The sequence below is a fragment of the Onychostoma macrolepis genome, chromosome 25, assembly GCF_012432095.1.
Source record: "Onychostoma macrolepis isolate SWU-2019 chromosome 25, ASM1243209v1, whole genome shotgun sequence".
Lineage (NCBI taxonomy): Eukaryota > Metazoa > Chordata > Actinopteri > Cypriniformes > Cyprinidae > Onychostoma > Onychostoma macrolepis.
The window spans coordinates 8,683,590-8,701,414 of NC_081179.1; the positions used below are offsets into that span (position 1 = coordinate 8,683,590).

General features: G+C 34.9%; 1 protein-coding gene across 1 annotated transcript in view; it reads right to left on the reverse strand.

Moving 5' to 3' along the window:
* Positions 1-1,907: 1,907 nt before the first annotated feature.
* lrp5 (low density lipoprotein receptor-related protein 5) overlaps positions 1,908-17,825 on the reverse strand; it is a 77,592-nt gene continuing 61,674 nt past the window's right edge. The window contains 13 exon segments of the mRNA XM_058766885.1: positions 1,908-4,141; positions 5,236-5,333; positions 5,505-5,647; positions 5,754-5,987; positions 6,084-6,194; positions 7,062-7,298; positions 7,409-7,534; positions 8,961-9,170; positions 11,391-11,581; positions 13,710-13,912; positions 15,193-15,389; positions 16,711-17,034; positions 17,134-17,318. Coding sequence (XP_058622868.1) covers positions 3,880-4,141; positions 5,236-5,333; positions 5,505-5,647; positions 5,754-5,987; positions 6,084-6,194; positions 7,062-7,298; positions 7,409-7,534; positions 8,961-9,170; positions 11,391-11,581; positions 13,710-13,912; positions 15,193-15,389; positions 16,711-17,034; positions 17,134-17,318 — 2,521 coding nt within the window. The 3' untranslated portion in view covers positions 1,908-3,879.

The following is a 17,825-nucleotide window of genomic DNA, read 5'->3' on the forward strand; positions in this document are numbered from 1 at the left end:
TACTAAATATATTTATATATAACATCAATTATATTAATATAAATATATACATGTAAATACATGTAACTATTTTCAAAATATATACTGTATGTGTGTGTATTTATATATGCATAATAAATATACACAGTACACACACATATTTTGGATGCAGTTAATCATGATTAATCGTTTGACAGCACTAGTCTAATTTTTAATTTCAATGAATGAAATTTATTTTTTTTATATTTTGAATTTTAGTTAACAACAAGAGCACTGGCTCCAATAAATTGTACCAGACCTAAAGGAAGTGGTTTTCGTTGCCTGATTGATACTTATATAAAAAAGAAATAACACCAATATGTCTAATAATTTAATAATTCAATTAAAATAAATATAGTCAGTAAAAACATCATAATTAAATAATAAAAAGTAGTTTATGTATTGATTTTATACTGAGTTATTTTCCAAAACCTTTTTGCAATTTTTACAATTATTTTATTAGACATTATGGTCCCCACAATTTTCAGGTTTTATTGTCCTTATAGGAACCTTTGGTCCCTGCAATTGAGGCCAAACGTGGCCCGCACACATGCTACACACTTTTATTTTTATTTTTTTAACATATAATCAGAAGATCCAGGATGCTGACATGTTTTCCCTGCTGACATGTAGAAGTGTGTTCTCACGTGCCTTTTTTTCCAAGCCGTGTTTTTAGCTCCTCTACTACATGGATCATAAACAAAGACAGACAGATGGGTACATGGAGGGGTGTCGACATCCTCTCCCCTCCCCCTCGGCCCAGTCAGGAGCCTCACAACATGTGTTCACTTCTGTCAAGGGCTGAAGACAGGCCTTTAAGATGAAAAATGAGAAAGGAGAATGTACATTTAGTTCCCAACTGCTGCATACAAGCTTTGGGCCCTGGGCCTCTGTGAAGTGATATTTGTTATACATTTATAAAATGATGGATGCATTATGAAGTTATTTTTCTGTGTACTCACTGATGTGATTTAATTGAAACATGGTTTGTTCTGCAGATAGTGTTATCAAATTTTTAATAAATGCATGCAAAAACTCATTAAAAAAGTAATTAACTGCATAAATAATAATGCATTATACCCGAGTGAATTTTTTGCCCCAAAATAAATCAATAAATGTGAAATGGTAAAAATATTTAAATTATTTACATTAGTATTTATGAATAATAGAACGGTTTTTATACTGACTTAAAATATTTCTGTATAACAACAATGAGAAATTGTAAAATGTTATACTGTATTTTTTATATACATTATATATTTGTGTATAACAGTAACAAGAAAAAAAAGAGAAAAAATAATTAATGAAATAAAATATATTTAAAAGAAAATATGAAATACACACACACACACACACATTACTGTTATGCACAAAATATTATATATGCAAGACAGTAATGAGAAATAAATTAAACATATCTTTATTAATATATATATATATATATATATATATTATGAGTGGTCAGGAGGGCCATCTAAACCTCTTTTATATTATATTTTTGGTTCAGTTTTTTTCCACATGAGGGCAGCAGAAGACAAAACTCCTGATCGGACAGCTGGCAATGATCAAATACACATTTATTTTATTACCCTAACATGCAGTTCTACCACAGCAACGTCACATTCAACAATAACATTTCACAACGCTCTGTATAGAGCGATCCAAAGTGTTTCTGCGTTCTTGGTCATGTTTGTTGGGTTACCACTGGACTGAGAAGCACCTTGCTCAGTTCAATTAACAACAGCTTTATTGAAGCCTAGGGCTGTAAATATGGGATTGGAAATAACACGCTTACCTTCAAGCCAGGAATCCTTAAATGGAAAGTTATATGCCTAAACATAAGAATAATGACAAGCACCATAATGGCAAAAGACGACAATAATATTACATTTCTTAAAATAGAACCTTTATTATATATAAAAATGCTTTTGATACAAAAATTGTCACAAGTGTGCATTATATGAGGCATTTTTGTACACAAAACAAAGACATTGGTGGTGCACCAAAAAGCAAAAAGCTCCTCGGTGTGAGTGGATGGCGATCCAGACAGATTCAGTCAATCCACTGACCTGCCAAAGTGGTATAAAAATACAAATAAAGTCCATTCAGTCACATTCACAACGAACAGTATGTTACCTTGAGGGCAATGTAATGAGATCAACAGCTTGAAACATAATCTGCATCATCTGCTAAACTGGTCTTTGTTGAGTTTTCTAGCATGGCTATTTTATTTCATCTGATATTTGCCTTTAAAGACACTGTTTTATGTCTTTTTGCATGGCTAACCGTAATAACACAACTAATGTAATCAGTCCGAGTTAAGAGGAAAACTCATTTTGTATCTTCTTCTACATCTATAATTCTACATGCACGTCTAATTTCCATAAGTGCTCAATTTGGCAAGAAGAAAAAGATATTTCAAGATGGTTTTGATCAAACAGACATACACAACAATGTTTAAACCTGAAAAACAAATCTACTCTTTTGAAATAACTTTTTAAAGAGGAAAATAGAGTTTGTTTCTTCAACTATACCAAAAAATGGGGGGAAATAAATCTGAATTTCAATTTCAAAACACACTTTTCTAAATTGCATTAAAAACGCAGTTTGTTACCACATTATCATGGTAAGATTAACCACATATCCTTGTTCAAATCATAGCTTAGTTTTACTGTATTATTACTATAATTATTATTTTAGTTTTTTACAAAACACCTAAAATGAGTTCAGTCCATGAGATGTGATAAAATCCATGTAGTTCACTACAAAGTGGGTGACTTTCTGACCTTTAAAGAGATAGTTCACTAATATGAACATTTTGTCATCATTTACTCACCCTCATGTGGTCCCAAGCCCTTATGACCTTCTTTCTTTTGTAGGACACAAAATGAGACGTTTAGCAGAATGTCCAAGCTGCTCTACAATAAAACTGAAAGTCGATAGACTATCTAGCGGAAAAGTCTTGTGTTGCTTTTTTGACTGGTCCCCATCCACTTTCATTATGGAAAAGAGCAGCTTGGACATTCTGCTAAATGTCTCCTTTAATGATTTACAGAAAAAATGCAGTCACGCAGGTTCGAAAACACAAGATTTTCATTTTTAGTCGAACTGCCCCTTTAAAACGGAAGTTTAAACAAGACAATATCTCCTTCAAAGTAATGGCGTTTCACATGTAGATTCAGATATGACTATACACAACCGAAGCTCTTTTGCTATGAGAGATTAATAACAATTTTACAATGGTCTATGGTCAGTTCTCATTATATAAACAAAACATTTTAGCTGGCTGTTTTCATTTGTCATTATTTACAGTAAAAGATGTATGTACAATAGCAGCAAACACACTTTTGGTAAACAGGACAAACCAAACATATGCTTGGAATCGTATCATATTCACATAGAACATAATCAAAACACCACCTCGTGGCCATTACGAAAAAAATTAATTATTTACTTAATTACAGATATGTACAACTCCTCCGCAGCGGATGATTTTGGTGTTATTTTGACAATTTGGTTTGCATTTAAACTCCTTTTTAAGTGGTATTAAGAAAGAAAGATGATTAAATCATAACCATATTGAAACAATATGTTCATATTCTGACATATTGAAGAGCTTGTAACAATATGGGGGGCACTTATTAAAAAAATATCATAATACAATTCACTCGTGCAAGCACTGTCCTGGCACAACCGCTGTACATTGATCCAGGAAGAAAATATCCGGAAAACCGTTTCCTGTTCTTCCCTGAAAAGCTGAAATGTTTCTTGAACAAAGCGTGTGGAAAATAAAATAAAATCTTTGTTTCTTCTTTTAAAACTATTTAAAACTATGTACAAAGCGTGGCCGTTTGCCGGGTGTCATGAGGAGTCCGTGCAGGGCGAGGGGGGCGGAGGGCACAGGTGGAAGTAGCTGCGTTCGGTGGAGGGTGAGGGAGGGCAGCTCTCCTCCGCTGACATGTACTGGCTGCGCGGGGTGGGGGGTGGAGGGTAGGGGTCAGAGTCTGAATTGAGGTCCATGTAGTACTTGTTGCTTTTCCAGCGGCTGGTGGTGTAGTCGCTGTCACACACGTCTGTGCTGCAGGGGGTGGTGGGGGGCGCGACCCCTCGCATCATATACGGCCTGTGGAGGGCAAACATTTAGAGATCAGTAACTTGAGCTTGAGATATTTGACCTGTCTACCCATCCTGTCATCTATTTAGCAACCTCATTATCTACGCAATTATTCAACTATCCATCCATAAATCAGCATATATATCTTAACATATTTGAGCCATCTAATATCTACCTACATTTCTACCTACCAGCATACCTACGCTAACACTCCAAATATTTGAGCTATCTACCTACCTATCAGCATATCTATCCTTCCATTCCAGATTTTTGAGCTACCTTCCTACAGAATGACCTATCCACCTAATTACCAGTATATTAACCCTACCCACATCAGATATTTGAGCTATCTACCCACCTCTCAGCATATCTACCAAACCATACTAGATATTTGAGCCATCTATCTACCTTTCCATCTATCAGCATATCTATCCTACAATACTACTTATTTGAGTTATCTACCTAGCTATTAGTATATTTACCCCACCATAATAGATATTTGAGCCATCTACCTACCTTCCCATATACCAGCATATCTACCCTACCATACTACATATTTGAGTTATTTGCTGCCTAACTAGATATCAACATATCTACCCTACATACCTACCATCTACCTACCTTCCCATCTATCCAACCATTCAAGATATTTTGGGTATCCACCTACCTTCCTACCATTAGCATATCTACCCAACCATACAAGTTATTTGATCTATCTATCTATCTACCTATTGACAGATCTACCCCACCATAATAGATATTTGAGCCGTCTACCTACGTTCCAATCTACCAGAATATCTACCCTACCGTTTCAGATATTTTGGCTATCCACCTACCTACCTACCAGCATATCTACCCTACCATACCATATATCTGAGCTATCTACCTGAAAGCATATCAAAATATTTACCAAACCATACCAGACATTTGAACTATCTACCTTATCTATCTACCCACCTTCCCACCCATTAACATATCTACCCTACCATTTCAGAAATTAGCTGTCTACCTTTGTTTGTACCCATCTACCTACCTATCAGTCAATCTACCCTATCATAACAGATATTTCATCCATCCATCCATTTATCTGGATTAAAACACACCTGTAAGACCTGGTTGTCGATGGGCTGTTGGATGAATAAAAGACTTCTGCGTTGTAAAGTGAGCGATCTGTCGCTGGTGATGGAGGAGGGTTGAGCATCTATACACAGAAAAATAAAAAATAAGAATTCTCAGTTATATGTTATAAACCACAACAAACCAGACAATATAAAATATATGAAGGAGCCTTTAACTTAAAATACAAAAACCCTTTTTTCTATATGGAATTAAACAATAAACAATAACAATAAACTAATGAATAGCACAGTACCTGAGGGTAAAATACTCCTTTGGTGCTGGAAGAGCTACTGGATGATGCTCCCGTCACATGGTTCCTGTCGTAGAGAGGTGCCCCACTGCTGCTGCTGCCCATGAGGCTCACTGAGCTCATCATAGACTTCCCACAGGAAATACCTGCAACACAGCGAGATCACACTCATCACACACAAAAGACTCATCACAGACAGAGACATTTTTCACCTTAAGAGACTGCAGAAGCTATCAAACAGCAGACCTTTACCTGTAAAAGTACCGTGCTGTGAATTTGTGGGTGCAATGAAGTTGAGAGGCACGTGAGGGGTCCCGCTGATGTATTCGTGTGGGAAGCCTCCGTTGGGGCCCTTGTAATGGCGACACACAACTCTCTGACACACAAAACACATGCCTCCCATCACAAAGACAGAGAGGATAATGCCGATGACGGGGCCGATGGTGCTGGTGTGACGCGGAATGTCGTTGGGGGGCGAAGGGAAATCTGTGAATTAGCCAAACAGGGATAAATAAGTCTCATAATAAGTTATGGCATGCACGGTCAAACACCTCATGCATTTTTTTTTTATGGTAAACGTACCGCAGAAAAGCTCATCAGATTTGTCTGTGCAGTCTGCGAAGGAGTCACACTGCTGTTTCTTCAGAATACACTGGTTGTTGCCACATCGGAACTGATTAGGCATGCAAATGGCTAAATGGAAAAAAAGCGAGAGGACAGATCAGAGACTGACAAAACAATTCGTTTATAAAAATCAAAATGATGCAGCATAAATTTATGAACGCAACAAGTTGTGGATATATATCTGCAACTATACACTGTCATATGAACGCCAGTCAGTGATTTAAGATTAACGTTATTCAAATGATACACAACACTACAATGGTTATCAGCTTACTTCAAGTTGCAGATAATAAACTGCGATTAATTATTAAATGAATTAAGTGAATCATTTGAGCCAATTCAGTGAGTTGTCTGACTGATTTGGTAAATAATTCAGAATAATTTTTACTGATTCATACGGCAAACTATTGATTTATTTGCATAAGTTTGTTTTGAGGACAGTAAATTGACTATTCAGTATTTTGTGCCACCCAGTATTTCTCTCTTATTCTCAGTGTTTTGCATACAAGTGCATTCACTTATTTTTTTCACATTTTTGTCCTTCCAAGTATTTTTAACTACACGCTATTGCACAAATCTAATAATGCATTATCGGTTCACAGAAAGGAGAAGATGACAGGATTTCACCACATTTGGAATGAAGAACATTACAAAAAATGGTCAATTACACTTCAGTTGCCTGCCAAACTGGCGTAAGGGTTTTCAAGAGACTAAAAATGCTGTGTGAAAGTCAAAAAAGTACTGCTCTTTCTGTTGGCAGCAACACATGGGCAAATCATGACTTAATTTGGAGACAAATATTGTAAGTTTATAGTATTTTCACATCCTGTTAAAAAAGAGAGCTGCTTGTCAAGATTGTGTGTCTTTTACAGAATCAGTCACAGGTGGAAATTCTGGTAAATCAGCAGGTTTAAACCGCGTAACAGTTGGACATACAGTCGCAATCCTGTTCATCAGAGCCATCCGCGCAGTCGGGCTCTCCGTTGCAGCGCAGCTGAGCGTCCACGCATTGGCCTTTGTCGCACTGGAACTGCATTTCGGAGCAGATGGGACAGTTCATCTCGTCGCTGTGGTCTGCGCACTCTGCGATGCCGTCACAGCGCCACGCCATGGGGATGCAGTCGATCTCGCCAGTAGCGCAGGTGAACTGCTCGCTAGAGCAGGTGGGAGGCTCTGAGGAGGGTTGTGGATAAATATGTGATCAGCGCACATGCATGAAAACCAATAGGTGCGTTTTTGATTTCATGCCACACATATGTGTCTGTATATATGTAAAAATGTACCTCCACAGCTGAGCAGATTTTGAAGGAGCACCAGGTGCATGGGACACGAGCAGCGTGGTGTCCCATCACCCTTAGCAATGCAGATGTGGGAGCAACCTCCGTTGTCACGGGAACAAGGGTGGGACGCTGTTAGGAAGATTAAAGGACAATTATACTCTTTAATCACAGGAACTCTGAGGCCACATGGTCTTTAACTACGTAAACCGATTTTGACAACATATGATTTCAACTCAAACAAGGTTAAATGCTGGTTTAAAACACTCACCTACCAGTGTAAATTATTTTAGATGTTTTTGACTAGGCTGACAATTCATTTAGGTAGTTAAAGAAACAACTGGGCTCTTTTTACAGGTTTCAAGACAAGCAAGCAAAAGTTTTTGCAAACAAGATTATATATAATGTTAAAATACTGAAATGTAATCTGATTAAATATAATTTAGGATATAATATTTTAACTATTAATAAACACATTAATATAAAAACATTAATAATATAATCATATATTTATATTTTTATTAGTGATGGGCAACAATTAATCGCAACCAAAATAAAAGTTTTTGTATACATAATATATGTTATGTGTGTGTACTGTGTATATTTATTATGTATATATAAATACACACACACGTTCGTTTTTGTGAAAAGTGGGGACATCCCATAGGCGTAATGGTTTTTATACTGTACTTATTATATGTGCTATTGCCCTACACCAATCCTACACCTAAACCTACCCCTAACAAGAGACTGTGCATTTCAACTTTCCCCCAAAAAACCTCACTCTGTATGATTTATAAGCGTTTTGAAAAGTGGGGACATGGGTCAATGTCCTGAACAGTCACCTTCACCTTGTAATACCTGTGTCATACCTTTGTCATTATACAAATCTATGTCCTGACTTTTCACAAAAACGCACACACACACACACACACACACACACATTTATATATAATATGAATTACAAAATGTAAATATTTTCAAAATATATACTGTATGTGTGTGTCTTCATATACACAATAAATATACACAGTACACACACACACACACACACACACACACACACACACATATATTATATTAACAAAAACTTTTATTTTGGATACGATTAATCATTGCCCAGCACTAATATTTATACTATAGTTGATCATTATATTATAGTAGTATAGTAAATGACATTAGATATCCAATAAATATATAATAAATTCTAATTTAAGTTATAATAATTTAATGTAAATGTTATTTAATTGATATAATATAATATATAAATCATATATGTATATTATTGTACTATAGTAGATGATTATATTATATAGTGTAGTAAATGACAGAAGACCTTTCTGTTCTGCCATCCATTAAGCAAATATAATAAATACATTTTAATATAAATTATAAGAATTATTATAATAATTGAATTTAAATTGAATTTATATTATATTATATCATGTTATACTATATTATATTATATGAATAGACAGGTAGTTCACAAGGTTTTCGGAACAAAGCTAATGTGCATGTTTTTTTTTTTTTTAAATATATGAAACAGCTGTGAACTTACCAAACTCCTCTGGCTCCATGTACTCCACCGCATGGATGCCGGTGAGGTACTGGAGTCGCCCCTGAATGCGGGTCCTCTTCTCTCCGGTCAGCTTATCCACACATTCGATCATCTGCTGCTGTTTGTCGATCCAGTACAGGTGATCACCCAACACAGTCAGACCGACAGGCTGAAGGATGTTGGAGTCCTGGAGAACGATACGATTGGCCCCTGGGAAGCAAACAAAGAGATCCACAGAGTCATAATTCAAGTTTTTCCACTGTGTCATGTTATAAATCGTATCTTTTCGGCCTTTGTGTTGGTCATTTGGCTGTAGAGGGGGGTTCTGTTGCGTAAGGAGATTAGCCGTGGCTTAAGGTGTGATCATCTGTCTTATGCTAACATCAAACATCAGAGCTCAGCATCTGGAGAGACTTTGCTTTCTGGCAGCTCACTGGCAATAATAAAGCGATAGAGTGATTTTCTGTGACGAAGGCACTTAAATAACCTCAGAAGAATGAACTAAGATACAGTCCATCAAATTCTTCATTAAAGCTTGTCAATGTATATACCAGGTTAAGACAACACAGACTATACTGTTTTGATTAGTTTAGACTAGACGGTATTGATAATATACAGTGCAAGTATAGATAGTGCCTGGCCTGTGCTCTCCGACTGTATTTGTTTGGTTTCCATAGCTCTGTCATTTGACATGTTTAGAAGATCAAATCTCAATGGAGAGGTCAGAAAGTTGTCCTTGTTTCACATGGCGTTCCAGAATACTGCAGAACTGATTGCAATCAATTTTCCCACAGGCGATACAATATTCTGAATACAAAATTCTGAGCATGAGATTCAGTGACATTTATGGTTACGTGTTGAGGGAAAAGACCTAATCTTTCTGGCAAATTTGTGACATCTAAACTGATCTTCAAAATAAAAACATTTAGTTTTTCAAGTCTTAAATCATGACGTTTTGGTACAATATTACAAAAAACTACATTTTCGTTATGACGGCATAATAACATGTGTCATGTTATTTTTAAAACTCAACTTTCACTCTATAATTGTTATACCGATTACTAGGTATGCACAATATATTGTTATTTTACCATTATTTATATACCATTACAGTATTTATTACTATTTTAAATTAGATTTTATTTCAGTTGTCATTTTAATTTTAGTTTAAGTTCTAGTAATTGTGTTATGTGCTTTTACCATTTTTATTAGGTTTAGTTTTTTTTCTTTTAATTTTAAAATGTTTTGCATTTTTAATTTCAATTTTAGTAATTTTAACTTCAACTTCAGTTAGCTGCCAAAGCAGCATTTCTAATTTTAATTTGTTTTTAAGTTCAAGTTTGATCCAATATTTTATTTTATTACTTTATTTACTTTATTTCAATTAATAAAAACTATTTTAAAAGTTTTAAGTTTTAGTTAAAATAAAAATAACAACACTGATTCATACAATATTACATATCGGCGATTTTTTAATAAACTTATTGTAAATATAGCTTATTTACAAATTTATTAAAACACCTCAATAGTAAATTTCAAAACGACTATCCACTGTACATTTTAATCTAGTGATTTTAGTTTTTATTTACTCAGACAAAATAGTACAGATATTTTAATAAAGGCCTTAACATGAGACAGAGTCCTGCAAGCGGGCGGGTACCCGCGGGTACCCGACGGGTGAACCGCAAAAATTGACGTAACGGGTGGAATAATATTGACGTGTCGGGTGCGGTGCGGGTGCGGGTCGGACTGGTGACAGGCACGGGCGGGTTGCGCGTACAATTATATCCAAGACTATTTCGACTTAATCCAGTACACGCTGATAGGCAGCTCCTTTCAAATTGTCCCGTGCTTGTGTTTGCGCGCTCTGTCTGAAGACCGGGCTTCTACAGCGGGATTTGCAAACACTGAGCACTGTAGCCAATCGACAGCTGTATTGACATTGATTGACAGCTGTAGGTCTAGTGATTACATTAAAGGGAGCGCTCTTTGCTCGCTTTTCTGTAGTTAATCTATTCACAGTTTGAATAAAAGCTTTAGTCCGCAATAGTTTTATATTGTTTACACGTTGAATGGTGCTTTCTCTCTCTCCGTTAACTTGTTGGGCTGCGTGTGTTAAATGTTATTATTAAATTTATTATTACTTATTATTAAAATATTAACGCATTAACTTAGAATGACTTGTTAATTGCTTGTTACATTAAAAATAAAATAAAGGTGTTTTGTCTGCCTTATGTAGATTTAATGCGGGTGCGGTTCGGGTCGCGGTTTTTATGTTAAACGGGTCGGGTCGGGTTCAGAATTAAATGAGTGTTGCTGTCGGATAACGGGTCGGGTATTCAGTTAACTACTGCGGGTGCGGGTTTATCAAACAGGACCCGTGCAGGACTCTGACATGAGATATGCAAGCAAAAATGTAGTAGTATTTACCAGACAGGTCACTGCTCTCAATTCGTTTCAGGTCTGCGTCCACCCAGAACAGTTTGCCCAGCTTGTTGTCCAAAGCCAGTGCCACAGGGCGGATCAAACCGGTTGTAAACAGCGATTCGCGCTCCGTCCCATCCAAAGATGCACCTTCGATTTTAGCCGAGCGATCCTGGACAGTAGTGAAATACATGTATCTGTGGAAAAAAAGGGTTTGGAAGTTACATAACATTTTTCTAATGACAAAAATATGCATTAAAATGTGACTAAAAATGTGGCTTTAATTGGATTATACAAACATCTTTCAAGATGTTTCAACATTTAATAAACGTGCTTGTAGTAATTTATGTTATTGCATTGCATAACAAACACATGATCTGTAGGAATGGATAAACATTCATTTGTTGAACAGAGGGAACATCTTTGATGGGGCCATGTTGTTTTGACTGTGTGGGAGAATTGGTGTATATCTTCACACATCCCAAAAGCCCTTTAGCCCTAATGTTATGTCTAGACTAGTCTGTGATAACTCTCAAAGGTGTTTTCTCCTTTGTTTTCATTTGATGTCTGGGAAACCCACAATTTGCATCTGTTAGCAATTTTTCTCGGCTTAAAAAAACAGAACGGTGATATTGAAATCATACAGTACAGTGTCTTTAAAAATGACTAATCAGAGCAACAAAGCAAACCACTTAATAAACAGTTACCTCCTTAGGGAAACGTTTGGGGGATCTACATTATATGTGATGCATTTCCAATGCTGAGATGGGAACAGAAGAAATGAATAAACCTCAATTTCTTTGGCTGATGGATCTGAAGACGCCTTCTCTGAGTCAGAGCACTATGGAGTGTTATGTACTCGCTAAACGCCTGCCAATATCTGACTTTAGCACGGAGAATGTAGCATATTGCGTATTAAATTTCCCACCTGCGATGTTAAACAAATCCTCATGCGAACATCTTTGATGTTTTGATCCCGAACTATCTGAAAAACTAGGTAAAGCAATGCTTCATCAATTTTACGACATTTTGAGGTTGTCAGATTTGACAGCATTTTGGATCCAGATCCAACGACTAGCTTATGCAAACTTTCAGAGGGGGTCAGCACAAGGTCACAACTAATGAAATTAGGTTATCATGTGAATTTCTTTAATCCATAATTTGTAGACTCAAAGTGAATCTAAAACTAAAGCTATTCAAATAATTTTTGTTAAATGAAAATGTTAAAATAAAATAGATGAAAAAATTAAACTTAAAAAAAAAAAAAAGCCTTGTGGGCAGTGTGCCGACATACAGCGTTGTTGCGCTACAGGCATCCCGAGTTCCTATCCAGACTCGAGGACCTTTCCCGATTTTTAAATCAAATAAAATAAAAATGTTGCCTTTTTATTTAAGATTTAGTTTTGGCATTTTCGACAGGAAGCAAAGTCGGAGAGAAAGAGGGGGGCGGGATAAGGAAAGGTCCTTGAGTCAGGATTCAAACTCGGGACGCCCGTAGCGCAACGGCGCTGTTTGTCGGCGTGCTGCCCACAAGGCTATCTGCGTCAAATCACCGTTTTATTTAACTGAAATACATTTTTAGTTTTACCAAAAATTACTACGACTAAAACTGAAATAATAATAATAATAAATGTAAAATAAAAGAGCTCATTTAAAATATTAATAAATACTATAAAATATATAAACAATACAAAAAAAAAAGGCTAAAACATGTTGATTCTATTTAGCCATCTCATAAACAAAGCAGCATAATCTGGTCAAATTAGAGATAAAAGTGAGACTAAATATAGGGATAAATGCAATGAGCTTGATCTCAGATATGCCATAATTTGTCTGTCCTGCCACTCTTGTGGGAGAAGTCCCCTCCACCCCACCCAGACGAGGCTGTGAGGGTGAGACGTAAATAGAAAACCCACTGATGACGGTCACACTAACAATGGGACACACAATTACAGTGCATGCAGCCAACGCCTGCGTATGGTCGACCCGCGAGTGAGCGCTGCAGCACGGGGACCACAGAGGGCCATCTGTTCCACATATTTGGCTATTGGAGAGGCCTGGATGGAATCAAGAGTTTTCCTACAATACGAAAGAAATGGCGAAACGCCCCATCATTAGAGTATAGAGTTCTGCGCTGTAATTTCAAGTCCGCTGGCCATAAATCAATAAACATTTGATAAGGTGTTGTTATGTTTATGGAAAGGAGCCAAACCAAAGCTGAATAATAAAATCTGGCCCTGAGGTTATGGATGAGCAGTTAAATTTAACACAGGTTGTAATGATAATGACATGCCCTACGCTTTATTTGCTAATTAATAATCGTACCCTTTCTCAGCGTTCACCACGATAGCGCGTGGCTTGTCCACATCATCCTTCAGGACTTCCCCAATCACATGGCCGTCCATGCGATGGATGTTGATGGTGTTGGTGGTCTCGCAGGTCCAGTAGACGGTGCGACTGTAGGGGTCCAGACTCAAGTCATGAGGCTGCTTTGGGTGGAGGTTGGTTGGGGTCATCACTGTGGACGCCTGGATAATTCAGATGACATCAACTTAAATTAGGACTGCTAAAATACAATTACATGACATGCTGAGTAATTAATTAAAAATTCCATATCATATCATATATCAATTTCATGAAAATAATACCAAAAGTGGATCGAAAATGGTTTTAGATAACAAATATTGAAATATTAAAATTATTTAAATAATAATAAATATTATTATTAACATAATGATGTCATATATTATAATAGCATTATTAATATTAATAACAATATTTGTTACTATCAATATACTAATACTACTAAATATTTCAACAGACCCACTTTTTGTATTATCGTAATTTTGGGATACTAATAATATATATAATTACAGGATAAGCTGAATAATTAAAATCAACTTAATTACAAATTCCATATCATATCTAATCAATGTCATGAAAATCATACAAAAGTGCATCAGAAATGGTTTTAAATAACAAATATTTAAAATAATTTATTTAAATAATAATAATAATAATAATACTAATAATAATAATAATAATAATAAGTATTATTGTTATTAATATAATAATGTCATATATTATAATGTTATTAATGTTAATAACAATATTGGTTAGTACCAACATACTACTAAAACTACTACTAATAATAATGATATTATATATAAAATAAAATAAAAATATTTTTTAGTAAAACTGACCCACTTTTTGTATTATCTTAATTTTGGGATAATAATAAAATATATATATAATTATACAATAAGCTGAATAATTATTATTTAAATAATAATAATAATAATAGTTATTATGTATATAATAAGTTAAATATTATTATAATTAACAACAACAATAAATCTTTTTAGTAAACACTGACCCACTTTTTGTATTAATCTTAATTTTAGGATAATTATAATAATTTACTGTCAACATATAATTATACGATAAGATGAATGATTATTCGATTGAATTAATCGAATCAATCACAAATAATTTCATGTCAATATGATGGGAAAAGTTCCAAAATGAGGATAATGCAAAAAGTGAGTCAGTTTTTAACAACCAAAAAAAATTAATTATTATTTTTATTACTACTACTATTATTAATACAACACGTATTACATAACGTTTTTATAATAATAATAATAATAATAATAATCTATATTAATTTACTTTAAATAATATTTCTTTAAATATTTTTTTACTTCAAATATATTCAAATAATAATAATTAATCAATTAAACAATAAATATAGTGAGTATACTATTATGATCAAGGTAACATCAACATTGTTTGACTGAACAGTCACCTGACTGCCATCGTCTTGGGCCCTACGAATGTTTTGTCGGCCATCCACCCAGTAGACCAGGCGTTCCAGAGGGTCGAAGCTGATGGCGCGCAAGTTCTTCATAACGTGGATAGGTAGAATCATGTCTGGACTCTGTTCTCCCAGCACCATTCGACTGATGGAGCTCTTCTGGCTGAAGAGCAGGAAGCTAGAGGGTGCTGTTGAGCAAAACAAGAGGAGGGTGAGAATTAAGGAGCCAAAATAAGTTATAGGAGCACAGGTCAACAATGAACATCTCAGAGCCAGCTCCATTCCTCTGATCAGAAGGTGAAGGTCAGCTAAATGCAATCATACGAACTAAACGCAATCAGCCTTTCCCTCCAGGCCATGAAAGAATGAAGAAACAAGAGGGAGCAAAAACACAAGTAGAAACACAAGAGCGTTGCCAAGACCTCTGCACTCTTGGCCAAATGCTCTCACCGTGGCTCCCTGGCGTGCTTGTTTAATCCAAGTTCTGTAATTTTTAAGCTTATAAGGAATTAAATGCATATGACTGAGTTTTGCATGGCCAGGAGCCATTGTTTTCTAACGCCATTTCAATCTGCCAACTGCATCTTAAAACCCATGACTCACTTTAATGTCGGTAAAACCCAGTGAACTTCATGGCTGGGAGACCATAGATTACTTTACCCCTGATGGCTGCTAAAATCTCCAAACGCTGCATTTTAATAAGGGTTCAGCAATAAGGACAATATTATGGAATAATAATATTATTAAATAGTAGTATTAGAAGTATAATAAAGTATAAACATGTTATACTGTTTATATAACAGTAACAATAATAGTAAATTCTATATATATATATATATATATATATATATAAATTTACTATTATATATATATATATATATATAAATTTACTATTATATATATATATATATAATACACACACAAAGACTGTATATATAATCGCAGTAGTAATAATAGTAATAACATTATTATTACACTACATATAAACACTAATAAATATATTATTATTATAATAATAATAATAATAATAATAATTCATATAAATATTCGATATATAATAATAATAATTATTATTATATTATTAGTAGTAGTAGCATACATCTGAACATGTTACATAATGATTATAATAATTAATATTATTATTATTATTATTATTATTATTATTCATTAAAATGATTTAATAATGTTGTCCTTATTGCTGAACCCTGATAATTCACTGTTGAGATTATAATATTGCAATTATATTTATAATTAATAATAAATTATATAAATTGTAAATAATTCTAATAATTTTTAAAATAATAATAATTATTATTACTAATAAATTCTGTAAAAATATAGGCAGGGGAAAAAATTAAAATCTAAATTACCTGCTCATATCGACCAGGAGAATATTTAATTATTTATTTATCTATTTACTGTTGATCCCTAAAATAATTAGAAGCCAAAGGAGTCAGCAAACCCGAACACCTTACATTTCCCTTCTAAACCCTCTATGCCAAAACTCACAGCTGCAGTTGCGTCCGTTTGCCTCCAGGGTGTAGTGGGAAGCGCAGCGGCACTGGGCTCCAGAGGGTGATGCTAGGCAGAGGTGGGCGCATTGGCCGTTGTTCTGCGAACACTCGTTGGCGCCGTCTTGTCTGGAGGAGTGGAAAACCAGGATGTCCATGACATACTCCAGGTGCCCTTGCACCACTGTGCGGTTCAAGCCACTGCGTTTGTCCGCCCGCTCGATGCTGCGCAGGTTCCAGTCGGTCCAGTAGATGTAATCACGATACTGAGTCAAGCCAAAAGGATGAGGAAGATCATCAGCCACTATCTCTCTCTGCAAACCTGAGGACGATAAACGGGGCTTTTAGTTTATTAAAGAACGTTGGAGGGTCTAATATCGTATGGCATTTCTGATGATTTTTAAAACCTATGATTTGTCACCTTGCATGTTTGTCGACTCAATCATGCAGGTGTCTAGGTCTGTCCAGTAGAGTCGCTGGTCGATGAAGTCAATTGTGAGTCCGTTGGCTCGGCCCACTTTGTCCACCAAAGTCACAATGTTACTGCCGTCCATGTGAGCTCGAGCTATCCTGGGTCGACCTCCCCATTCAGTCCAGTACATGTACCTGCAAACAAAAATCATTTAATCGTTTGCATATCTAACAAAACTACAATGAACTTTACCCATCGTCACACTGACAAATATGTGCTAAATTTAGCCAAAATTGCTCATTCAAAACTGCTGTCCCTGGGGAGGTTGATAAACAAAAAAAACAAAAAAACATGTTCTATAAATCATAAAGACATTCTTACTAAATATAAAATAAACAAACAATGAATTAATTAGTCATTTCCTATATAGTTCCTAATTTACTTGCATTAATAAATATTTGATAAATAAGGATTAATAATATAAAATTGAGAAAATAATTATTAATAGATACTGAAGTTACTAATATTCATTTACATGTATACAAAATATTTAAAACCATTTTATTACTACATTTTTAAATACACTACTTCATAAAATAAGTAAAGGAATGAATGTTTAATCTAGCTACAGCAAATTAAACTAAATAAATACATTAGCTATTAATTTATTACTCATTTTTATTTGCTATGTAATTAATAAT